At 44.0% G+C, this 26,095-nt stretch overlaps 1 protein-coding gene across 1 annotated transcript in view; it reads left to right on the top strand.

Annotated features, from left to right (window-relative positions):
- Window positions 1-26,095, top strand: part of HDAC4 (histone deacetylase 4) — a gene marked incomplete at its 5' end in the record, with an annotated part of 152,471 nt that overhangs the window by 109,191 nt on the left and 17,185 nt on the right. The window contains 7 exons of the mRNA XM_009870903.1: window positions 5,342-5,462; window positions 10,101-10,147; window positions 18,010-18,117; window positions 18,673-18,728; window positions 19,632-19,719; window positions 21,082-21,201; window positions 23,304-23,401. Of these exons, the coding sequence (XP_009869205.1) occupies window positions 5,342-5,462; window positions 10,101-10,147; window positions 18,010-18,117; window positions 18,673-18,728; window positions 19,632-19,719; window positions 21,082-21,201; window positions 23,304-23,401 (638 nt within the window). The remainder of the gene's footprint in view (window positions 1-5,341; window positions 5,463-10,100; window positions 10,148-18,009; window positions 18,118-18,672; window positions 18,729-19,631; window positions 19,720-21,081; window positions 21,202-23,303; window positions 23,402-26,095) is intronic.

A 26,095-nucleotide genomic window follows, 5' to 3' on the forward strand; every position in this document is an offset into this window, starting at 1 on the left:
TTTCTTACAACTCCTGTTTGTAAAAGGAGATTTTGAACTTTGACATTTCCATATCACTTCCCCTTCCTTCCTTAGCAGCCCTTTGCTGTGGTCCAGGTGTGGGTATAGCTTGATTCTGTTGTTTACAAGTCATTGCTCAGCACAGATAAAAACATGGTGCCCTCTGTAGTAAATAATCCTGGACACACTGTGGGGTATCAGATGAGACTCTACTGCATCCCTGTCCTGTTCCAGCAGCAGTTTAACAGCTCTCATTCCCCCACCACTGCGCACTGAAAATAAATCCAAGCTCTGCTTTCTCATGCGAGCTCAAACACTTCTCAGTGTCTACTGGAAATGCTTTTTTTGGTCTTTCTGTTGCACACGTGCCCCAAGCCAGAAAAGGGTTTGCAAATAAGTATTTTTATCATGCATGCAAACAAGTACTTACTTTGAAATTTCAGAAACTAACTATGAAAACCTGTTTTCAGGCAGCCAAGAGGCTCCTAGACAACCTGCCAAGTGCTGAGTTCCTACCATTTCTCTCAGAGGCAAGAGAAGTGATCCAGAAGGGGCATGAATATTTTTAGAACAGCAAAAAAACATGTCTCTTCCCTCCTTGCCTCTCATTTTTCAGCAGTGAAACGGATACGTGTGTGCTAAAGTTGTCCAAAAACCATTTTACATCCAGCTGAGGGGAGAACACATGCCAGATATGTGGTGCGATAGGTAAGAGTCTGGCAGAGTCGCACGAGTTTAAAGATGACCCTTTGGAGTGAAAGCAGTTGTCCAAACTTAACGACAGCTGCAGTTTAGAATATTGCTTGTTTAATTAAGTTAGCTTTATAAAATACGGCAATTACTCTGGTGTACGTTCAGAATTTAAAAGCAACAATTATACTAATTGAGGCAATCTCAATAAAAGACTCTACTCTCCCCCCCCCAAAATGAAAACCTGCAATCATGGTATAGAGTAATCTTCCCAGCCGTCATCAAGAGCATGAGGAAATCAGTAGGGTTTTGCTGTAATTTTTGGAGGTAATCAAATCCCTGGGCTGCTCGACCAGGATGGGGAAGAACAAGATCCTCAAGCGGGCTTTGTCTCCAAACACATCTTGGCAGCAATCTTGTGTTGTTTAAAGCGTGAGGACTGTTTACTGAAGGTTAATTGCAGCTGTGCGGGACCGACTTGAAAAACCAGACCAGGAGCAGAGCCATGGCCTGGCACGGCGTGGGGCAGGTCTCCAGTTGGAGGGCAGGGTGGATCTGCGCAGCGGAGCCTCTGGAGAACCGGTCTGTGGCCACGGTTAGAATCGTAGAATCGTATCAGCTGGAAGAGACCTAGAAGATCATGGAGCCCAGCCTTTATCCCAGCCCTATCAACCTACTAAACGCTTCCCCCCAGCGCAACATCCACCCGTCTCTTAAACCCCTCAAGGGACGGTGTCTCAGACGCCCCCCTGGGCAGCCTGTTCCAGTGGCTGGCAACCCTTTCAGTGTGGAAATTCTTCCTAAGATCTAACCTGAACCTCACGTGGCACAATTTAAATCCATTTCCCCTCACCCTATCACTCTCCACTAGGAAGAATAGGCAACTCCCACCTCTCTACAGTCTCCCTTCAGGTAGTTGTAGCGAGTAATGAGGTCTGCCCTCAATCTCCTCTTCTCTAGGCTAAACAGCCCCAGGTCCCTCAGCCTATCCTAAGACTTAAGTTCTAAGCCCTTTACCAGCTTGGTAGCATCACAAAGTACCAAGGCCTTGCGGGAGGTGGCGGCACAGAAGGCACTCTCTGGAGAAAAACTTTATAACTACTTTCGTGGCTTTTAGGGGGCTGCTTGTCATTGGTCCCTCAAGATTCATTCTCGGTGCTTTTGGAACATTGTGGGGTGAAAAGGCAGCTGTAGTGAGACGGGTGTTGGCCTCTTCTCCCTAGTGAATAGCAATAGTACAAGAGGGAACGGGTTCAAGTCGCGCCAGGGGAAGTTTAGATTGGATGTTAGGAAAAACTTCTTCACCAAAAGGGTGGTGAAGCTTTGGAATGGGTTTTCGAGGGAGGTGGTGGAGTCACTATCCCTGGACGTGTTTAAAAACCAGCTGGATGTTGCACTTCAGGAGATGATTTAATGTTAGGGTGGTGTAGGACTGTAGGTTGGACTTGATGATCTTAAGGTCCTTTCCAACCTTGATGTTTCTATGATTCTATGACTCCGAAATGCAAACAAAGAGGCTAGTGGTTTGGGTTTTTTGGTTCAAAATGCAAAGGAAAAGGTAACTCCGAGGAAATGGATGAAGAGTGCAGAAGGACGTGTGTAGTGCAGTAGGAGAGCAGAGGTAGTGTGGTGGTGAAAAGGTCAGGTTTCGCACAAGGAGAGGCATGAAGGAAACAGGGTAAAGAGCTAACTAGTTCATCGGGGTTAAGAAGCTGAAAAGCCAGAGTTTAACAGCCAGGAAGGAGGTTAGACAAGAGTCAGGATAATATGGAGTGGGCAAGCTCAATAGGCAATGCAGAACCTCAAAGGTAAGCGTACCTTAAGAGCCCTGAGTAAGCAAGGAACTGCTCAAATTAGGAGCGTGGATGGTGGGCTGAGCTATTGAGCTGCAAGTTGGGATGGGCCTAGAAACAGGAGTGAGCAATATATTTTCTTCTTCAGCTTTATTTTTGGGGAATTCAATTCATTTTCTTGATGTCTTTGTGTTAGAGCCAAGGGCAAGGCCTGTAGCGCATGAGCTTGGAGATGAGAAAGATGCAAAAGCCTCTTGAGCATAATCTTTTCTAAGCAGGCAATGTTTGCCTGTGATAGTTGTGATATTATTTCAATGAGTAGTAGCGTTTTCTTGAATGCGTTCTGCTTGCACCACAGAAGGAAGTTCTCCATCCACTCATAGTTTCTGTTTCATCATGGGTGTCTGGGGGAAAGGCTTTGATACCCTGCTGAAGAGCACAGAGCTTGGATTTCTTTGTAGGGCCACCTACTTTAGACAGGAGCAGCCCTTCCTTGTCCGGGGCAGCTGAAGCCGTTTGCATCCATGGAGGAGCTGGTGTGTTACTGCAATGAGCTGCCGTTCTTCTGGTCTCCTCACGTAACGCCAAGAAATACAAAATGCTATTTCTGAACATCCTCTAAATGTAGCAGCTGAAAATGGGTCAGTACATCTTGTTCAAAGGAAAAGAGCTGGCATATGAGTTAGAGGAAAGCTGTAAAAGTCTGTAAGAGGGGACTGAGGCAGGCTTACCACAAACACAAAAAGGAAGACGGGATAAAAGTTGAAGGGAGATTTGCCAGATATTTCCATCCCTTCTGGGTCTGGCATTTTTGTGATTATTACCTTTTTAATGGGTTGATGTATTTTTACCTCATCGCTCCCCTCAGGAAACCTAGGTAGTGGAGCAGAGCATGGAGAAAATGAAAGAGGAACTGGAGAGCAGAAATGCCAAAATTAGGAGAGGCAGAGTGCACGAGTGCTCCTGCCGTGCTTTGATTTCTGCTGCCTTATGCCTCCAACAGTCTTACAAAGTGATTTTCTGCACGCTTTGCAACACGTGATGGAGGCTTGTGCTGAAGGTTTGAGACCGAAAAAAAATCCAAAATCCCTTCGAGCTTGTTCTGCAGACCGTGCTTCAGAGGTGGAGGTTCTGGACTCCCCGTGCCACTGGCGCGCTCCACCCAGGGATGCTCAGCCCGAGATGGTAACACAGTGCAAAAGCAGGCGCTGCTCAGCTGGAAGTGCCAAAGCCCGTGAAGCATCTTGTCTGTAGGACTCTTCTGCAAAGTAAGCGGCACACGGCAGCGCTTTCTCAGCGGCAGCAGCTCTCGGAAGTGAGAAGCACAGTTTGACCTTCTCTTCAAGACAAGTTTTCCACTTGAAAGTGTATGCTTTTCAGGAGTGTGGTTTCTTTTTCCTCTCCCCTGCCCCTTTTTTTTTTCCCTTTAAGCTATCCATTTTTATTTTTTTTTTTGTTCTCATTAGAAACTCTGCTTCTCCAGGAACCTGGAAGCCTTCAAGGAAGCCAGGGTGGAGGCTATGCAGGAGATGCAGGCAATCCTGCACAGGCTGCGTAGCGGGATGCTTGTTGCTGAGGCTTGCACTTTCGGTGACCCTGCGACCGCTAGAAGAGGCTGTTCAGAGCCTTCCAACATTTTGCTATTAACTATTTATATTTTAGTATTACCGTTGCAGAGTGGAATAATCCTGGCATTCCTTCCGTAGGAAACAACTCCCCAAAGTGACATCTCCTTTTGAACTGTTTTAATCCAAATCATGACGAAAAATGGTGAAGTAGTTCTAAGCCGTGTAAAACACTTTTTTTTTTCCTTGAGGGTGTGTGTACACACGTTTCTGAAGCAAAACAATCCTCATTTCTAAACAACTTCTTCCCCTCTCTCATGGCCATCGCTCAGCTTAGCCCCAACCTCAGCACTTTCTCAGCTCCCTGCATATTTCCCCTGCCAGCATTTCAGAGGCACTCACAAGCTCCCAGATAAAAATGTGGATTTTTTCTGCTGTTGGGAATCAGTTGCTTTCTCTGGTATACCTGATATCTCCTCAGTGCTGTCTGCCTGCTGAGGTCCTTGTATGCCTAAGCTTTAGCATCTCCGCTGGTACATACAAACATATCTTCCATCACAAATAGGTGATGGCCGCAAAAGATAAGCTCCAAAGTTATGCCAGACCTCTGTGACAAAAAAAGGGGAAAAGATCCCCAATTTGTGAAATGTGAGGTTGGATCCTGCTGGCATCAGCAAAAGCTTGGCTGGGATTGCCAGTGAAGCCAGGGTTGTGACTTGGGTGTGCATCTGCCCTTCGGGGTTTCAGCCGGCAGCAAAAGAAGGGGTGAGCGTGTTTGCTACGGTACTTCCAGCTCAACCCTGTATAAGAAAACAGTTTGCAACAGATTGAGTCTTGTGGGATTTCTAAGATGAGTTTTAGAGCAGAAAGTGACCCTTAATTGCTTGAAGGTTCAGTTTGGACAACACATGTGTTCAGGACAAATTTTTAGGTTAGCTCAACAGTCGTGATGGGGCTGTCAGAGGGTGGTTTGGAGGGACACATTTATGCAAGAGAATCACTTTCTAACAGGTTATAATCATGATTATTCGACAGTCAAGCAATACCTGTGTACTGTAACAAATGCTCTGTGGTATTTTAAAAAATAAATAAATCTAAACATGACTCTAAATGTCAGGTTAGTGTTTTGAATAAGGGATTAAAATCTGTCTTACAGTGAAATTTTTTGCATAAGAACCCATTTTAGTTTATTTGCTCACTGCCTTCATGATTTTCTAAGGAAAAAAAAAGTTCTTTAATGGGATTTAAACAGTTAATCAGTGATTTCATCACCCCTTCTCTTTCTTCTTGCAGTGCATTCGTGGAAGGAAAGCAACTCTAGAAGAGCTGCAGACGGTTCACTCAGAAGCCCACACGCTGCTGTATGGCACAAACCCTCTGAACAGACAGAAACTGGACAGCAAGAAACTTCTAGGTACCATTGCCTGGGCAGGGGTCTCCTCCTCCTGGCCTCTAACACTCACACTACTGTCCTCAGCCCTGACGTGTAGCAGCAGGAAAGGGGGGATGCAGGGCTGCCCCCATCCTCAGCCCTAGGCAGCTCCCGAGAGGATTCCCCCCACCTCCATTTGTTGTCTGCCTGAGAGCAGGTCAAGATACATCTCTTTTTCTTCAGGTAGTTCCTTAAACTTCCTTTCTTTGATGTCTTCAAAATCTGAAAGGAGGTTTCCCTGAAGGAGGAAGGGTAATTCGGACCTTTTACTATATCCTTTGATTATATCTCTTCTCTGCATGTTAGAAAGTTATTCATTTGTAGGTAGGAACTGGAACACCCTACTAAGGACCTGAATCTGCAGCACCAACCAGCTGCATAGACAAATAGCTGTCAGTTTTGTATGGATAATCTCCAAGAGAGATGCAGGGGCCTCTTATTTAATTCGGATTAAATTTAGATTGTTTATCCCTTTCGCTGGAGACTGGATCTTACTGAAACAGGGCTGCATCTGCTGTAAGATATAGATGTTTTCCCTGCAAAAACACTTAAGAGAGTGGTTATTCAGATAACCAACCCTCCCATAGCAACCAAACCACATGGATTTTAACACCTTACCTCCATGGAAAGATCATCTTCTCCCTTTACTTTGTGCCTTTTTGCAGCAGTAGGTGGTAGGCTGGAGGGGCAGTTGGGCAAGTTCTCATGTGGGGGCCAGCAAAAAGACAGTTCTGGAACCTAGAAGCTGAGAAAGTTTATTTTGGGATTAGCCTGACTTTGGATGATATAAAAGGAGGATTAACTTGATGGGGTGCATGATGTAGTAGTCACAGCGAAAGAGCTGGAAACATTTTGCAACGAATTCAGTATGTACATTAGATCCCCAAAGAGGAAAGCTATTAGCCAGTTGTTTAAACATGCAATTAGCACAGTATTTATAGCTAACTTGCCACCTTTTTAAAACCCAGAGAAATGAAAAGTGGACACCTCTGGCTGAATGATAGTGCAATTAGTATGTGGAGTTTAAAGAATTTATTACGTCATATCCTTGGTAGCGTAAAACTCCCGCCTTGCGTTAAGGTGTATCCACCAGTTCAAAGAAATGACACGTAAATTTTCCCAGTAGATCTGAGAAGGTTCCTCATTTGCAGTTGCACCAGCTTCTCTCTGACTGATTTCTCTGTAAATTCTTGAATGATAGTGCCAAAGGTGTGTGAGGATGTGTGTCGCAACCATCTGCTGCGCTGGGATCCACGCAGTCCTCCAGCATCTGTCCCCGTGGCGTCATCAGCCTGGATCAGGCAGGGCTAGCACCCTGCCTCTGGCAGGGGTCATCATCTACGTGGTGGGGCTGAGTGCACTATCATTCAGCCAGAGGTGTCCACTTTTCATTTCTCTGGGTTTTAAAAAGGTGGCAAGTTAGCTATAAATACTGTGCTAATTGCATGTTTAAACAACTCCTCTTCTTTTAGGAGATACCCCTCACAAGATACATTTTGAGAGTGGACTGTGATAACACCGAGCATTTTTTGCTCATTCAAATGTCAGATCCCCTTGAGATATTTTTCCATTCCCTCTTTGACTCTTGGCACAGTCTGTATCAATAGTTCGACAGGTATGTTTGGAGACACAGCTGATTTGATTTGTATCGGATTTGAGGTTACCCAGATCTTGCTGAACCATTCCTGATGGTTTTGTTAGACAATCTGATAAGAAAATCTTCCTCTGCCTGTGAGTACTTCTGGAGTTTTGCCGTGCACCCCTCATGTCTTTTAATAACTTACTTTAAAATGTCTGTAGAGATTAAGTTTACTCCTAGTGAAGAGAAATAATTCTAGTATGTGAGGGTATTCCAGTACAAAATGTTGCCTCTTTGAGCATGATTTGCTAAGAAGACCAAATTGTCAAGGAGCAATATTTTCAACAAATCGGATGATCAGGGGGCTGGAGCACCTGCCCTGTGAGGACAAACTGAGAGCGTGGGGCTTGTTTAGCCTGGAGAAGGCTCCAGAGAGACCGTGTAGCAGCCTTCCAGTACTTAAAGGGGGCCTGGAGGAAAGCTGGGGAGGGACTCTTGATCAGGGAATGTTAGGGATAGGATGAGGGGTAATGGTTTCAGACTGAAAGAAGGTAGTTTTAGACTAGATATTGGGAAGAAATTCTGTATTGTGAGAGTGGTGAGACACAGGAACAGGTTGCCCAGAGAAGTTGTGGATGCCTCATCCCTGGAAGTCTTCAAGGCCAGGTTGGTTGGGGATTTGAGTGACATGCTCTGCTAGAAGGTATCCCTGCCCACGGCAGGGGGGGTTGGAACTAGATGATCTTTAAGGTCACTTCTAACCCAAACCATTCTATGGCTCTATTTGTGGGTGTTTTACTACAGCTTGGCTGGGGCTACACCTGGAGCTTGGCTGCTGTCAAGCAGCTATTTTTTTAACTTTCTGAGGCTAAAGCCATGGACAGGAGGTGAGGTTCTCAGGATCTCCAGTGGGAAGGGCTTCCCAGTAGCTCATAAGTGAGCTTAAACCTTGTTTCCTAAACCCACTTGGCACCTTTTTTAGCCTTGAGCTGCTAGCAGTGTGTGCGTGTGTCTATAGAGGTGAACAAGCCTGTAAGCAGCCCTTTCTTCAGCCATCCTCTCCTGTCGAGAGTTTAAAAGGCTTTTAGATTTACAAAACAGCTTTGTGCAGCTCTTCTAAATATGTCAGAGCGTAAATGTATGGCAAGTTTGAAGGTGGAGACCAAAGCTTTGTGTGAGGCTCACATATGCAAATGTGAGTTTGTTAGACCTGAGTGTCTTGACATGTGTACGACTCTGGTGGCTGACTCCATGTAAACTCTTTGCCTTTGATATGTCTATGAAGAAGAAGAAGCATGAAGAAACCTCAGCCTGAAAGGAAGAGCTTGTAAAGCTGGAGGATGAAAACACGGGATGTTTCTTTTTAAGCTTCTGCAAATGATAAGGAGGATGTCTCTTCGTCTGGCAGTTCTTTACGAGAAAGCAGGAAAGGAGTAAATAGTTCAGGTTTTTCAGATTTGTAAGCAGGCGACTCTGTGGCTCTGCTGATTACTTCTACTTCTGCAGCTGTCCTGTAGCTCATTACTTCTGAGTCTTACCCCTTTCTCAAAGAACGCCCTTCTTTACACATGCGGAAGCGACTTGCAATGGCAGCCCACCACTGATGAAGTTACTTTTTCCAGGGAGGCTTGAGCATCGCAAAGACTTGCTTTGCTGCGTGTTGACAGGGAGGTTTGAAGGCGATGTCCTTCAAGGCAGATTGCACAACTCTAGCCCTGGAAGTGTTGCTAAAGCCCTTGAAAGTCCGAGGGTGAAAAATACGAATCCATCTCTCGTTTGACAGTGTAAAGCTTTGAAAGCTGTTGAACAAGTTTAAACTTAGGCAAATAAGGCTGCTTCTAATTTGTGGAGAGCGGTCCTAAATTGTCAAGAAGATAAATATCGAAATAATGGGTGGGTTAGCAGTGAAAGATTTGACAGGAGGTCCAAGGCAGGATGATCTAAGAACTTTTCGTGTGGATCTAATCAAAGAGTGAATCTTGCTGTGCACTCAGATTAATAATACAGATGCATTAACTCAGCTTTCAGTCACGGCTAACGTATGTGTCTGCGATGAGTTTGACACCAGCATGGTCCTCAGTAATGTCTGTCGGCTGTCTTGGCTAATTCTTGCTCTACAAAGCTCATAGTTAGCATTTAAGGAAATTTATTCTTTCAGTATAGACATGATTAGAGCAGGAATCTGGTTTGGTGAGGGGATAAAAGCTTCAATCCAGTTTATTTCACTATTAGCTTTCGTTAACTTTAAATAGATCTCATGCAAATGAATCTCAGGCAATGTGCTCCAGATCTTTTACAGTGTCTGCATGTACATATTTCATTCTCCACGTGTGCAAGCCATACACATAGGGTGGTGATGGATATGAAACAGCACGTTCTTGTTTCAGGGTACAGTTTTTAAACCTGCAGAATTTTGAACACGGGATAATTGGCTCATACGCAAGCCCAGACAGCAATGTTAAAATTCTTGCAGATGCAAAATTAGCCCCGCAGATGGTTTTCTCCATTTTTCTCAAATTCTTAAAGTTGATTTTGCTCTTTTAGTCAAAACACATTTTCTGTGCTTGCGACAGTTTACTTTTTGTCCTCCTTTTTTATGAAGCTCATGCTTTCCAAAGTCTTCTAGTAGTTGCAGATGACTCGTAATTGGGGTGTTTTTATGATTTCCTATCCTCCTTCAGTTGAAAGGGGTTAAAACGTTCATCTGAGAAGACATGCTGAGCTGTTGTTGGTAGCATTTCAATCATTTATAGTCAGCGTGACTGCTTGAAATGTAGGACGGCACACAAACCTTGCATAAAAATAAGTGATTTATAGCAGGCTTTTATATTGAAAGGGCTTTTGAACAAGCCCAAATGTGTACATTGTGTGTGTAGTATGCCTTGTAATGTAACAGGGTTGGCTCTTGGTTTTCTGAAAGTTGCAAGAAAACCCAGGTCTGTTACTGTGTTCACAAAGATTGCAGCATCGCCGTAAAACCGGACCAAAATCTGGTGAACTTTGACTTTTTGACTTACAGAGTCTGGTTTTTTCCCCTACAGGTTCTCTAACGTCAATGTTTGTCAGGCTTCCTTGCGGTGGTGTCGGGGTGAGTACTCTCTTTAATGTGTAAATAATGTCCTGTTTGTTCTCCCGGTCCCATTGGTAACAAAAATTGTTGCTTCGCATTCCATCAAGTGGGTAATTGCAACCAGATGTTACCCATAAACAGGCTCTGCCTGGGGTGCGGGGTTGCAGCGACAGCCTCACGTGCCTTTCTTCAAAAGCAGCGTGAAGATTTTTAAGCTATTTTGGAGAGCTGAAGTGTGTGTGACATTCATGGGCATGTTTCGTCTCTGGCTTTTAGGAGGAGAAACCTCATTTCCCAGGCAGTGATGTTTAATGGCTTAGAGATTACTACATTTGAGAGCAACCCTTGCATCCAAAAATGCTTTCTACAGAGAAAGCAAGATGTGCTTTTCAGGCTGCTCGTGCTGCGTAGGTGTTTCATCTTCAATATTTGTACTTCAGAGGTGCCTGCCTCCTAGTGCAGGTGGAAAACATATTAATAAAATAGAGATACCAAAGGGCAATATTTCTGTAAATAGTGAGTTGCTGAATGTTAGTCTTCATCTCTCAAGATTCTGTATAATAAAAAGACTGGTTTTGTTGTTGTTTGTTCCCATAAGGCTGAAAAATAACCCCAAATACCGCTCAAATGCCTTGTGTGGAAGGTTTGTGTTGTTGTTTCCCTTTGAAGCCTGAAAATTTGAAAGTTTTCCTTTCAAGTCAGACTTTCTGCTCTAAAGTTTCTGTGGAGGGTGACAGAACAGAAAATCTCAGAGAACAGGAAGGGAAAAGAATGAGAAGAGACAATAAAAGGCATTGTGTTTGAAAATTCACAGTGGTAGTTCTTATGCATAATTGTAGCTCGTGAGGTTGAATTTAGAGGTCTGGATTCTGTTATGGAAATGAAACAAAATTGTTTTCTTCCTGAGTCTTTGCAAAATCGCTGCTTTGAAAATTATCCCATCAAAAAAAAGGAGGGAAAAAAAGAGAGAATAATCACCGTTTATTCATACCGCCACTGCTGAGCACTTGTAGAGATATTTTATTTTGTATTGTAAATATGCTGCAGTCTCCTAATTCATGGCAAATTTTTGGCTTGAGTTTAAAAGATTTGGGTTTACTCTGCCCCGCAGTCAGGCATGCCATTCAAAGCAAAAATTATCATTTGCAAATGAAGACTGAATGGTAACAAGTAGAGACAGTGCCTGAGCCTAGCGCAGTCCCAGAAGTCTTGCATTAAATCCTAAATCAAGGCAGGAAACACCACAGAGCTGGTATTATCGATATGCTTGTAATAAAGGTAGCATTTGCAGTTAACTTGCCGGTCCGTTGTCTCCACAGACCCTTAAATGTTAAATAAAAGATTTGCTGACTTTCACAGAGTGTTTTAGCAACCCTAACAGGTAATTTTCATGTTTTCTAGGAAAAGCTTTTTAAAACCAGTAGTTTACTAGTAATCAAGTACACGATAGTCAGATTTTTCATTAAAAATGGCTTTCTGTTTTTTTGCTTGGTTTTCCTTCTGCGGTTACCTCACAGTACCGTGCCAGCTGTTTGTGTACTTCTGCCGCTTTTATGGCCGATGCAAGAAAACACTCTTTTTCTCTGCTTTTGGGATGCGTTTCTAATGCGTATATACGGCCCAGCTGTGTATCTGTGGGGAAAACGCGGCCGCGGTACAGAACAATTGGCTGTAGCACATACTAAGTGCTTTGCATTCGTGCGTGCTCTGGACGGGTTTAAGCTCCCATCTCCTTTGGGGTGCAGTGATCTCATGAGGTCCTTTCAACCCCGTTTTCTACTGTCTTTCGAAGTGTGAGATTTGTCAAGAAAGCTGCGTGGTGTGTTTATTGAAGAAGTAGAAGGAAAACTGTAGTCTTTGTTAGCGTGCCAGTTCTGTGAGGCAAGTTGCTCTTGATGTGATTTGCAATGGGAAGCTGCTGGAAGAAGCCCCGTAGTGGGATCTTAGCAGGGGCCACAGAGCGCGCCTTTCAGTAGGAGATGAAAAGCAAGTTATTTTCTGCACCAAAGGGAATGACATGACGGTTTTGAGATGCACGCTTTGGTGGGTTTTTTTGGTTGGGGTTTTTTTGGAGATTTTTTTTTTTTGAGGAAATCAGAAAAAAAATAATTTTAAAAAGTCAGACCCTCAGGTAAAACATCAGTTGTAGAAGAATATAGAAGTTAGAAGTTGTATAGAAGAATTTTAGTGTGAGAAGAGGTGTAATGTAACTCCGAGAAGTTTCAGCATGTGAATACTGTTGGGAGATTGAGTGCTTGTTATGGTGTAATGAAATTACTTCAAATTGTTCTAGCAAGAGAGCTTAAGGCGTGTTTTTCTGCTGTCATTTGGCAGGCCATTTTCAGGCTGCAAGGTGGCAATATAGCTTTTTTGAGTGATGGAATTTTATTTAGACTCTCCCTTGTTCGAGATTGCCACGTTGGCAGAACATTGCTCATGGCTGAGCAGTAATCAGTCTCTGCTTTATCTTTTTCTTATAAGTTGCAGAAGTTGTGGAGAGGCAGCCCTAAGTTTGTGGGGACTCCAGTTACTTGGTACCGGTCAATATTTTCTGATGATGAAGAAGCATCAGGTGCACGTGATGATCAGAGCACCTGCAGGATGTCATCCTGACTACTAGTGGTTTGTAGCTCAGGTTTGAAGAAGGGATTTATTTCCGCAGGGTTTTTTTCCTGTGACTTTGTCAATAATAAGAGTGGTCAAGGGGATGCTTTGTGGGTCTGCGTTCAGCTCACCACAACACTAGACAGCTTTCCAGCTGGCTGACCTCTTTGTAAGGAGGATTCCCCTGGAGAGCTTGATATTGCCAAATACTTTCCAGGGGGCAAACATGATGCCATTAAAAAAAAAAAAAAAACCTTCAAAAATTAGTGGAATAAGGTGGGACCAATCCTCTTCTGGATTTATTGCTGGTTATGTTGCAATTCAGACGGTCAGTCCTAAGCAAGTGTCATTTGCTGATGGTATTAGATTTATTTGGGGTCTTCCAAGTGAAAGCTGCTTGCAAAGAAATACAGGTGATGTCATGATATCAAAAAAGTAATGTAGCACATTAAATTCAGGATTGGATGCAAAATAATGCCTGTGGGCTGGAGGGGGACTCGCCTGGAGCAGGTGAAAGCTGAATGATTGCTGTTCCTTATAATTCAGGATCTGAGGGTGTCAGATGAAATTATGGGCTGGAAAGCTTCAAACCAAGTCCTTCTTCTGCAAACAGTTAAAGAAGGTAATTCACAATTAGGGAATGTTATGTAGGTTAAAAGAACAGATGAATCTGAGAGGTGACTTGGAGCAATTTGTGGAGGAGAGGCACCTGAAGAGCTATTAAGCACTGGGGTGAAGTCTGGAGCTTGGGCAACCGTGAGTTCTTACCAGGGAACGAAGCTGAGGATTTTAAAAAGAGTAAAGGGGCGGGAAAAGTTTTAGAGCAACTAGCTTCTTGGCATAACACCTTTCAACCTCTCTCTTCAAAAACTAAGTTGTGGTGTTTCAAAATCAGTGAGAGAAAGGTTAGTTTTGTTCCCCAGTGCTTGGAAACTCCTGTCAATTTCTTTTTTTTCCTCCTCATTGGTTTGTTTTTATGCGAGGAAGCTTTCACATCGCTGTTACTGACACTAACAAACCTCCCATCTGCAGACGTCTAATCCTAGTGGGAAAGGAAAAAAGCACAGAAGCCCTTACATCAACAGATGTGAGCTCTCATTTAAACAACAGTAATTTATTCCTGAAAAAAAACATCTGCAAGTGCAGTATGTGGTATTTTTACTTAGGGCATTACCTTCACTTCTCTGCAGCACACATGCTTTTCTTAATGTATGACTTATATGCACCAGAGCATTACCTAATCCAGGATAATTAGAAGATTTTGGAGAAAGGAGCTCGAGCTTTGAAAATCTGCAAAATAGTTCCAGCATACTTGCTTCCAACTTCTTCAAAACACTCAGACACTTGATCTTTTGATAGCTAATAACTTTGTTTACTTTCGTGTATAGTATTTTCTTTTTTTGTGCACATTCTGAAAATATCTAAAGATCTAGGACTTTAAAAAAAAAGTTCTTAATGTTTTTTGATTTCTTCTGGAATACGTTATTCTGTTTCTCATTCTAAGGTCTTGATTAGAATGTATAAAAATCTTGACCCGTGCAAGCAAAGCACATCGTTGCAGAGCAGAGACAACGAAAGTGACTTCCGTGGAATGGAAATAAGAAGAAAATAATTAGCAAGTCTTGGGAGAACAAAATGTAAGCACGGTTGTTTAATCAGTGCTTTAGAGCAGTAGAAGACAGGGTTAGGTAAAGACAACTTGTCTCTCTACATGTCCTTAGCTTAGTTTCTTGTCTGCATAGCTCTTAAGCTAAAGAAAAGATTAGAATAATGAAACCTTTTATTATAAGACCCTCATTTCATTTTGAAATAGCTGCACGTTAGTGTGTAGTACAGTGTGAGTAGGAATCTCGGCATGTATATTAATAAAATCTTCAAGTTTATAAGGAATGAAAAACTCTTTTGGGGTTTCACCCTGAAACATCTTAGATATATTCCTCGTATAAGAGAGCCTGCGTCAAGCTGTTGACCCTTCCTCTTCTGCATTCCCTCATCATTTACTAATAGTTGTATATGCTGTGAAAGTTAAGAGCCTGCAGTAGGTCTCAGGTGCTGAATTCCCTCTGAATTCCTCACCTCTAAAGGAGCCCTCTCCTACCGGCTCATCTAGAAGCGGCAGCTTCTTTATTAGAATGACGAAGGCTTTAATACTGTTTTCAAGAAGCTCAGTGTGCTGACCAGGACAACCACTGCTCATCCAAAAGCGGCAGATGTGGAAGACTCAGTATCTCTGACACAGTTGTATCCTCCAGCTCAGGAGAAAAAAAGGAAAATATATGCTGCTGGATCAACAAAAGGCAAGAAATATCCTTCCTCTCTCCCTAAAGTCCTTCCAGATGGTAAGGCTTGATGTGCTGTCCCAGCAACGACTCCTGTGATGGCAGCTACATCAAAGAGCTTATAGGCAGGGAAAGCCAAATAACGTCTTCCCCGTAATGAACTTCAGAATTCAGGAATGATGGAGGGGTCAACAGCAGCCCGTGCACCAAACAGCAGCAGCCTCAGAGCCGGAGAGCAGCCCAGCTCAGGGCTGCATTAATAACATTTTCCACAACGGCAGAGTCTACGCCCCGCTGCTGCAGAGCACTGATGACTTCAGTGGGACTGTTCAAACACAGTTGCACAGATGATGAAGTGCTGCCTTGGAGTAGGGCCCAGTGGTCTCCAGACATCCATTCTGGGGAAGGTGGCTGGGTGTTAAATCCTTATCTTGGAGATGTTTGCACATAGGGTGAGGCGGTGGAGAGTTTGTGTGTGGCAGCAGACGTCTCTGGATCCAGTCCTCCTCCTGCTGGGGAGCTGAGTGTGGGGCCATGGCAGAGTCCTTGAAATTAGCTTCTAAGTCACAGGTAGAATACTTTTTTCTAAGTACTTAATTTCTGCAGAAATATAACTCATTAAAGCCACTCTGTCTTGCTCTCCTCATTTTTCTTGAAGAGCTGCCCACATGAGCCCATTTTCTGCAGACATCAAAGGGCTTGACTCAGGCACTGGTGACTTCTGCGTGTGTTATGGGGAAGGCTGGCAGAAATGAATATCTGAGGAGATCCGAGGGTCTGTTGATCCTTAAAGACATGCTTAGGATGTGTGAATTTGGGGTTTTTTTTGTTATTTCCCTTCCTCTGGTGCTTTATAGTGAATGAAGATACAGCCTTCTGCAGTTCTGCATCCATGGAAGGGACCTGGTGTTTGCTGTGACCAGACAAAGAAGAAAGCTCTTAGCTACTGATATGCTGCAACATTTTCTTTCAAGACCAAAAAAGATGGGTTAAATGTACTCATAGATGGGTTAGATATCCTCAGAGATGGTTTAGATATGCTCAGCTCAGAGTGCACGGTGCATCTTACTTGAGCAGTGAGACCGAGGGCACTGAGGTGGTCAGGTCAGCAAAAGGCAAGTAGATGTTCCCTGCTGGTTAAACCATGAGTGCCTCCCACTCACAGATATGGGGGGAGAGGATCTGAGGGAAGGTAGCGGTGTCATCCTGACTGCAAGGCAGCTTTTGACGTTCCCGTGATGTTTGCGCAGGACTGCTGATGAGGAGCCCCAGGAGGGGCCCTTGCAGAGCAGTGACGCACTGGACAGTGGGGAGGAGAAGCAGCTTGGACTTCTTCCTGCCTTGCTCAGGGCCTTCAGAGGGATGTGGTGGGATCAGTCCCATCTCCTGCACACGTGCAGTGCTAATCTAGTACTCCTGGAGGTGTCGTGTATAACTCGGACCCCATCATACTTGTGTTGCTATGACACTGCCCAAATTTATAGGGTGCCCCGGGGGAGCCCTCCTACCACAAATAGTCATCGTGGGGCTTTTCCACTGACGTGGTGGCTTTTTCCACAGTGCACATATTGGCAGCATTACCGCACGGAGATGGCTTTTTGGTACTCTTCAAATGCATTCTTGGTTTACTGTGACTTCAAAAGCATCCTCAGGGCAGATACTGCCAGAAACCATCCCAATAAGAGGCCTGGGACAATTTCCTCTGGCTTTAGCACAGCCGTGAAGGAGGTGGATCAATCTCCTGTGCGGTGACTTGCATTTCCCCACAGCCCAGTGAGCAGCCTGGATGCCAGACAAAACAAATCATCTCTTTCCCTCATTCTCCTTTGCTATCGTTTCCATAAATACACTCAACGCGGAGTAAAATGCGAAAAATAGCTGGTGATTGTTCACATGGAGAAATTTTACATTTATCCTGTCACGGTCCTGGGCAGCTGAGCTGGCCTGACATGGGATGGTCCCAGCAGTCTGGCTTTTCCAAAGGCTGTGACTGGCAAGAAGCAAACAAGCTTGGTTTTCATTGCTTGCGTGCAGGACAGCTGGGGATGCAGCAGAGGAGATCCAGACCTTCAGCCTGGAAACAGCCCCCTGGGTGCCGTCCTTCCCCTGCTGCTTTCTGCAGAGTCGTGGCTGAATGGGAGTTAAAAAAAAAACAAAACAGGCATTTCATCGCGTGTCTGCAAACTCGTCCTCTTATAGTTGTTGGGATGGTTGTTTAAATTAGGACATGATCTCGTATAGTAATGGCATGGAGATGTCTGCAGAATGCCTTGCCTTGTCTTTGGCCTATTTACACGTTTTTAGGGGGAAGACGGAGAGGATGGTGGTCCTGTCAATTATTTTGTGTTGAAGTAAATGTCTATAGGCAGCAGCTAGATGTTGAAGGTCTGTTGTTAGGTTTGATGAGACAGAGTTGATCTTATGGTTCCCCAAGGAAGCCGCTGTCAGCGTAACCTTACCCTGGCAGTCCTGGGCAGGTGTCTTTTAAATGTTCATTATTAAACATCCTTCTTTATGGTGTTTTTGTTGTGGTTTTGTTTGTTTTTATTTTATATAATCATTGAATGATTTCATAAACCTTTTTACTTCATCTGGGGTCAATCTCTCCTTTCTCTTTCCAAAGAGAAATACTAATACCGTGGTGGTCGTGGGAGACACCTGCAATTTTACGGTGTTCAAGATGCTGGATTTGCTCCTGTGTCACAGCGCTGACCCTTTAGCATTGCAGAGCTGTTACAAGTGGTCATCTCTTGAGTGTTGTTTGGTTGGACGAACACTTGGTAGTGGTGACGTTACAGTCATTGGTGGCATCCCAGCCCTGGTACTGCCCAGATCAGTTCCGCAATTTAATGCATTTAATATTAATGCATTTAAATGGAATGCACTTTATGCATTTATGCATTCAAGACATATGAATGGCTTCTTTATAGAACGTGGGTCTCCATTTCCTGGCTGTCCTCATTGCTCCTAAACATGGTTCCTGTGTGTCTCCATTAGGTCGACAGTGACACAATTTGGAATGAAGTTCACTCATCCGGTGCCGCTCGCCTGGCCGTGGGCTGTGTCATTGAGCTCGTTTTCAAAGTGGCCACAGGAGAGCTGAAGGTTGGTATGAAAATAAAACTTGCCTTTGATACAGGCTCTGTAGAGGGCTGGGCTCAGGGCTGTGTTATGCAGGAGGTCCAGTTTGCTTCATTTTAATGGCACCATCTGGCTTTAGTCATGAAAATCTTTGAGGATATCAGCAAGTGAACAACAGACTCGTGGTGAAGGTTCTTACACACCGATTAAGAGGAAGAAAGAAACCAGAGCAGCAAATGAAATCACTGTTCCAGCGTTATCTGAGGGTCTTGCTGTTGCCTTCAGCTGGGCCAGCCTGTTTGATGTTTCAGTGACCTCATGCAGAATATTTTCTCTTCCCTGAATGGAAGGAAATGCTGTACCAACCAGTTTCCTATAACATTCATATGGATTTCTTTCCTCCTTCCAAAACAAAGGAGAGCATCATCCACTGTTATGGTCTTGTGAGAAAACCATTGAGAATGACTACATAGTTCTAAAACAGAATTAATGCTTCTGGCTGCAACTTCTGCATCCGTCTTTGTGCAATAAACTTTCCTTCCTGTCTGACTTCTCCATTTTCTTACTTTTTGTGTGCAGAATGGATTTGCTGTTGTTCGGCCTCCAGGTCACCACGCAGAAGAGAGCACACCCATGTAAGTACGCTTATGTCTTTCAGTGTTTCTCTGTTGTGTGATCTGCAGGTGGACGTTAGAAAGGTCATTTGTTAGGTTATTATTGCAAAATTTATCGCTTATTGATATGTGAGATGGTGTTATACTCCAAGGTCCCTCTGGAAGAGGGCAAGGTCCTCCTTAGTGGTTCCGAGTGTGTGGTTTTTAGCAAAAATCAGCATTACAGTCGTGTTTTGAAGAAGCACTGATGCTTTTATTCGCTTTGCTGTTGTGAATTATTTTAAGTTAATTGTTGATGGCTTGTCTAACGTGAGGAGAGCAAGGATACACAAGTAATAGCATGGGGTGTCCTGGGGTCACGGCACTAAATTAGGAGAGGGCTAGAGTGGGAAGGCTTCGAAAAGCACAACCTAAAGACGGGCATCTGGGATGTGTTTAATATAACAGGGGTTTTGCCATCAGACCCTTTTTGAATCAAGGTGCTGTGCATAAGTCACGTTGGCTTTGTATATCTGGCTTAACGTGTGCTGAAGTTACACATCCTGGCTGCTTCGGTGCTTTTTGGTGGGAGACAAGCTCTTGCGGTGGAGTTTCCCCTCGACCCAGCATTTTGATGTCTCCCCATCCATTCCTGTCCCCTTCCCTTGCAGGCGGTGCGGGAGGTCCCACGGACAGCTGGCACCGAGCAGCATCTCATTGCAGCCGGCTTCGCCGAGTGTGAAATGTTCCCTCTTTCCAGAGAGATTGCTGCTGGGGGGTTATCTTGTGTTTCTAGTGGAGCACGCATGCATCTCACAGGGAGGAAAGAAGAGGGCAGAAGAAATTTCCTCCTGCTCTGTCATATCTAGATGATAAATGCACTGGGACCAAGGAAACCTATAATTAACACCTTTTCCTCTCTTCTCTCCCTCTCATCACCTCCAGGGGTTTCTGCTATTTTAACTCCGTGGCAATTGCAGCCAAGCTGCTCCAGCAAAGGCTGAATGTCAGCAAAATCCTTATAGTGGACTGGGTGAGTAAATGTCAGTTCTTACCCTTCAGGAGAGCAGGTGGAAATTATTTTATTTTTTTTCTTTTTCTTTCAAGGGCAACCTTTGTAAGTCAGTGAGAAAACCATTGCCTGTGGTCTGCAAGCCAAAATTTGTTTTTTAAAGTTTGAATTTTTTCCATTAAGGTGTTTTAAGAAAACAAAAATTTCTTAAAGGGTCCTTAGTTTTCAGAATAAAATTGTAATCAGTAAGTAGTTACTTTCCAAAAAAAACCCAACATAACACAGTCTCGAGAATGGATACCTGCAAACTGGGCTGTGTTTTGGTGGGTATTTTTCTGGAAGTTTTGACCTTAACTGTTATGATCCATCCCAACTTTCTTTTCACGATGTGAGGACTGGTTACTGAGGGGGACAGCTTGACAGCAGACAGCTTGTCTGGCACAGTTTGACCGTTGTTCTGGATGGTGTCAGTGTCCTGCCTCTGGGCCAGCGCTGCCTCCGAGCGAGTGGGCAGGCAGTCAGAAGTGGCATCTAAATTAGGACATGGCAGTGAAAAGCACTGCAGCAGCGCAGCAGAGTTGAGAAAGAGCTTGCTTGGGATTTTACTGTGGTGACATACAGATTTAAAAATGTGGCCAATAGATTTATTTAATTTTTTAAATAGAAATTTTTAAATGTTTTTATGTGTCTGTGAAGGCATTTGGGTTGCTGCATATCGGATTTGGTTATATTGCCACAAATCTCCCATGGGCAGTACCCACAAGTTAAAAGGGATATATTTGTCTTCTGACCTGCTGGATGGAGAACCTTCTCCTCACTTCCCACCCAGTGTTTTTCATGTCAGGAAGGAACATTTTGAATACCTCTCCTGTTAGACTGCATTTCTGCACCACATAGCGATGCAAGACGGGATCTGGGCAGTGGATTTGTGTCTTTTATTTAACCTGGGCAATAGGTTTGTGTCTTTTATTTAACCTTGTTGGTTCCAACACAACTTTTGTTAGGCTCTTGTCTGTGGGGTGACCACTGATACAGACTGAAGATGCAAATTTGGGGTAGCTGACAGAGTCTCTCCATCCCCCAAGACTGAGTATGAGTTCTCTCCATCCAAGTAAATTGGTCCTGTCCTCACTTCTGATACACGCTCGAGATTGTGTCTGTCCCCATTTTCCTGTGTATCAAACAAGGACTGTAACCTGAAGCCAGCTGTGAAAGGCAGGTTATTCTCATTTGTGATAAACTGCTTCAGCTAGATCAGGAAAGTGCAGAAAACAAAGTACAACAACAAAGAAAACCCCTCTGAATCCCAGGTTGATGTCTTTAATCTACATTTTTACTAAGGTGCTAACCTCCCTCATATAGTGCAATCTCTATCCCCTCTAGGATGTTCACCACGGGAATGGTACTCAGCAAGCTTTCTACAACGATCCTAACGTTCTTTATATTTCACTACATCGCTATGATGATGGGAACTTCTTTCCAGGCAGTGGTGCTCCCGACGAGGTAAGAGCATGGATTGGCGTAGCATCCATCCGTGTCTGACAGGACCTGCTCAGGGCTGGGATTCACGTGCCACCCAAAATCTTGGGGACCCTCTGCCAGGCAAGGCTTGGAGAGAAGCTCCTGTCAGTGCTCCCTCACTCATGATTGTTAGTGCTCCTTTGGGAACACATGGCCTGTGGTTGTGTGTTTGCTGCCTTCTCGTCCAAGTTCTAATAGCCGTGAGCCTTGTGTCCTGCCCCACGAGCTGGCAGGAAGGTGCCTTTCTTGCCTAAGGAGCAGAAAACAAGTCAATGCAATTAAGCTTACCAGCCCTTATGGGACAACCTGTTCCAGAGGAGCCCTTTGCCAGCTGTCCTAGCATTCCTTCTCAAGATTAGCCCCTTACCGGGCGTAAGTTGTTTCTTAGATGCAGGAGGAACAGTTTGTCCGTGTCTGTGCCACCAGCACTCAAGTTTCCTGGCACAGCCTCGGAGCCCTTCCATCTCCCCTTCTCCTGGCCTTGCCGAGGCGTCACTCGCTGCCACTGCTGCGTTCACATTGCATGACCGTGACGGTGGGGTTTGAGCACCGATCGCTGATGCTGCTGCACCAAATCCACCGGTTCCTGGTGGCGTCCTCAGAGCCTGCAGCACAAGGGCTGGGCTAATGAGGTTGAGAGACCTTTCTCCTCGAACTCTGGATGGGTGCTCCCACATCCATCATGTCCTTCCTCTCCCTCTAGGCCAGCAGGAAATATTGTCCGTCCGGAGTGGTTTGTCAAAGGGAAATAAAATTAAATACTTAATTTGGGGTACTATGAGGCACTCGAGATTACATCTCTAAACTCCTAGAGGTCTTAAGCTGTCAATTCTACATTTTGCCATTCAGCAAACCTCGATGTTTCCCTTTTGATCTCTAAAGATCCTGAAGTGTAAGGTGATACTGCTTCATTACCCTGTTTGCGGGCTACTGTTGTAGTGAACGAACAGCAGCCCTTTGCATCAGGGAACACAAAGTTCTCAGACCTACTTTTTTGCTGACCTTTTCATAATCTCCTCATCGGTTTTCTAAAATATCTGATATTGTAAAGAAACACTAGACTGTATCATCCACTCCATATTTAATCATTTGTAGTAGTTTTTAGATGTGTCATTCCAGATCAAATAAAACAAAAAATACAAAATGAAGCCACAGATGGGTAAATAACCCACAGAGGATGGGTGAACCCCCTGTGTTCTTCCACCAGCAGTATTTGCACCCATACAAGGAAGAATGTGCAATAAAAGCCCTCCAACTTTGTCTAGCCTGAGTTATCAAGCTGTGTATTGTTATATCACTTTTTCAGGTTTTAAAAAATAAAATATATGCAGGGATCTAAAATAAACCACAAAAACAAGCTGTGGGTGTAAGAAGCTCAGAGCCCTGTACAGAGCTGCCACTGGCAGCAGACACTGCCTGGCTCCTTTGCTGTCCGAAGGGACAGATCACAGGCTTTTGGGTTTCAAGTATGGATGGGAAAAAAAATGGCCCTGCTACTTGGGAAATGAATTACTGGAAAGCCCTGGTTTATTTTTCAGTTTTCCCCTTTCTCGGATATTTGCTGTCAGTGCAGATGGGGACCTGTGCAAGGATGGGGATTTGCTTACATTTACCATCCACATCTCCCTCAAACAGCGAAAATCTCTGTGAATCATATTTTTCCCCAGCAGAGGGGGAGCTTGCTCTGATTAAAACTGTGGGGTTTTTCCCCCAGTTACAACTGTAATGAACTTTACAATATGCTTCTGAATAAAGCTGAATAGAAATTAGGGAAAGGTCTTGCATGTAACACAGTCTCCTGCAGTAGAGGAGGAAGATGCAGTTGGTGTTGAGGTGGGGTTTGGGTGAGCAGCAGTGAGATACCACTGGTCTAAGCTGTCATAAAGATCAGAGCATGGGAGAGCTTTATTTTCACTCTTACTTTGGGGATGAGGTTGTTCTAGAGGGAAAAATTAACCTCACTACCACCAAGCTATTGCCTCAAAATCTCTATTCAACTGGAAGAAGATTCAGACAGCTGAGATGCGTTGCCAGATTTCGCTGTTTCCGTATGTGTAACTGAGAGCGCCATCTCCCTTTTTCAGGTTGGCACAGGAGCAGGAGTTGGCTTCAATGTTAACATGGCCTTTACTGGTGGCCTCGATCCCCCAATGGGAGACACAGAATACTTAACTGCTTTCAGGTAATACTGAAGTTTTGCAAATACGTTTTTCTAAACTGAGTTTCTTTGCCCTTGCACAGCCCTCCTTAGTCTTGAGTTTCTCTCTTGCTAAGTTTAGAAATACAAGATTTACATCTAGTTGCAGTTACTCTTTGAGCACCATACTACAAATAAAGCTGAATTAAGTAAATAGGATATTTCTGGCCATAAGAAGTGTGCCCATGACATTAGGGGATTGACATACTCGCTGCTCAGCACTGGTAGATGCATAAATGTAAAACGTCAACTGATATCTATAAGCTCCTCTAGTTTTGGCTAAAAATAATTTTTGCCAAACTCACTCTTTGGGGTGAGTATTTCTGTGGGTAACCCCTAGATTTCCTCACCCAGATGGGAAGGGGAACCCAGAAAAACTTTTTAACAAGTCATCACGAGTTTAAAAGGGAGTGCAGCTGGCCCAAGGCTTGAGACATCATTACCGTGCTGCAGATGATGGGACTCAACTTCCAGGAGAGTTGACCATGCACACCCTCCCCTGCACACTCAGGGCTCACAGCTCACTCCCAAGTGCACCTAGCAAAGGGATGTGGACCTGTTTTGATAAACTTTAGGTTTAATTATTATTCGCCCAAGATATTGAATGTGCCAACCAACTGGAAATTGAAACAACTGAACTGTTGGGTTTGTGCTTTTCTTACTGGGTTCTGGTTTCTCCTCAGAAGCAGCATGTTGTGTGTAATGAATAAAAATACAACCATCTCTTAAATAAGTGTTACTCATCACTCACTGTCAGAGTGTGAATGAAGGTAAGCAAAGCTGTGAAGTTGAATTAATGTGTTGCTGGGATATCCTCCTTGATTAGCAAGTAATAGTAAAGCCAAATATAAACCACTGTGCTGGGTTGTACAAGCATATTCAAGCCTGCTCTGAAAAGCTTTGAGTCTCTAAATGGAGCAGGGGGCGAAGCCACTTGTTGACTCACTTGTTCATATCCAGCTGTTCTCACTGTCCTGCGCAGAGAAGCGTATGATACCTGAGGATCACAGGGAGGTATCTGCAGGGAATCGTTTGATCTGGTCGTTAACTTTCCTCCTCATACCAGCATCACCAGAAAAGATGAGTGAAGCAAAAACACACATTAGCTGGTCTGCCAGTCATACCCACCCAGGTTGTGGTCTCTCTTGAGTTTGTACGTCACTGGCATTTTGGGAACTTGCTGCAAGCCTGGAGTGATGCATTTTGCCTCCCAGAGAACAGGAGAAGGAAGGTATTAAAATTAACTATGGAAGCCACAGAATAACTAGATGAAACAAAGTCAGATCTCTGAGTAGAGCAGAGCTTGTAAGTAATGCAGTGGTGAATAGAGGCCAGTGGGAGACCACGCTTTCCTTTCTGATACTCTTTGCAGGAAAATGAATGTAATTTTCTCACCTGCTGGATGTATAGACTTTATTTGTCTTAGAGACTGTCCTGTTCCGCCTCCTGCCTTCCCCAGACTGGAGGTGCATCCTCTCCAACGGGCGTCTTTTTTAACAATTCTAGGTTGAAGGATCCTCAAACAAGATTTAGTGCCCTTCTGGCAACCACCCCATGTAAATTCAGGGAGATGCACAGTTGCCAAAATATGGGATGCAAATTTCTGGCAACAGGCAGATGGAATATCCCCTTCATGGAATAGCATTGAATATGGGAGCATTATTTTCTATTCTTCACTGTGTGTGTATTGGTATTCTGTTACACTGAGCAAAAAGACCTTTTACTCTTCAGCCTGCCATTAAAAAGGCTTCAAAGGATGTGTACAATTTAAAATAACATCTAGTCAAATGACTGTCATTTGTCTCAATGTTTTATTCCTGTTACAGGAAAGCAGCACTTTCCTCCAAAGTGGAAGTCTGTTTATTCCAGCAGTCAGCAAGACTGATCTCTTCATTATAAAGAGAACTTGTAGCTTGTGATGGAGTGACATACTTGCTATTAAATATTAATTGAGTTTCAAGGCTTCTGGAAAATTGCTCCATCTGCACAGTAAGACCTTTGCCAACCATTCCTTAATAGACACCGGTGTCTTCTTGCCCAGAGACCGTGGCTATTTGGGGAACATATTTTGGAGCTCGTCACAGCCCTCCTTTTGCCAGGGTTTTGGGAAGCCAAAGGATGTTGTGACTCATCCTTCTAGGTAGCACCTCCTGTAGTCTGCCTCGTGTGCACACCTTCAGTCAATAAGTTAAATTGGAAGCTTTTTCTTAATCTTATGCCAAGTTTGGTCATGATAATACATTATCAAGTGACCTTTTTAAATCTTAACCAGCTTCTTTGAAAAACATTTTTTTTTCCCCTGAATCTCTCTATTGATTTTAATGTAAAATAACGCTTTGAAGTTTGCAATTTATAGTCCCCTGAGAGTTAGAAAGTGAAGGGAATGGGTCATATATCCTTTTTTTTCTTTTTTTTCTTTTCTTGCGTTAGCCCCTTGAGACAATGCATGCCTTCAAGGCAGCACCTTGTTATTCCACCCCATCGAATGCCACGTTGCATTTGCTGGGGATCAAACCTAAGATGAAGAAAAGATAAGAAAATTGGCCATAATGAACTCCAGAAGCAGCAGGCATTTTCACCATGAACTTGGAAACTCACAGTGGAGAACTGAGCTTTAATTCAAACCAGTCCAAATGCCAAACTGTGAGGCTTTGAAGTCTGTAGAGGAATCAGTGGAAA

This window comes from Apaloderma vittatum, unplaced genomic scaffold, assembly GCF_000703405.1.
Source record: "Apaloderma vittatum isolate BGI_N311 unplaced genomic scaffold, ASM70340v1 scaffold11406, whole genome shotgun sequence".
NCBI lineage: Eukaryota > Metazoa > Chordata > Aves > Trogoniformes > Trogonidae > Apaloderma > Apaloderma vittatum.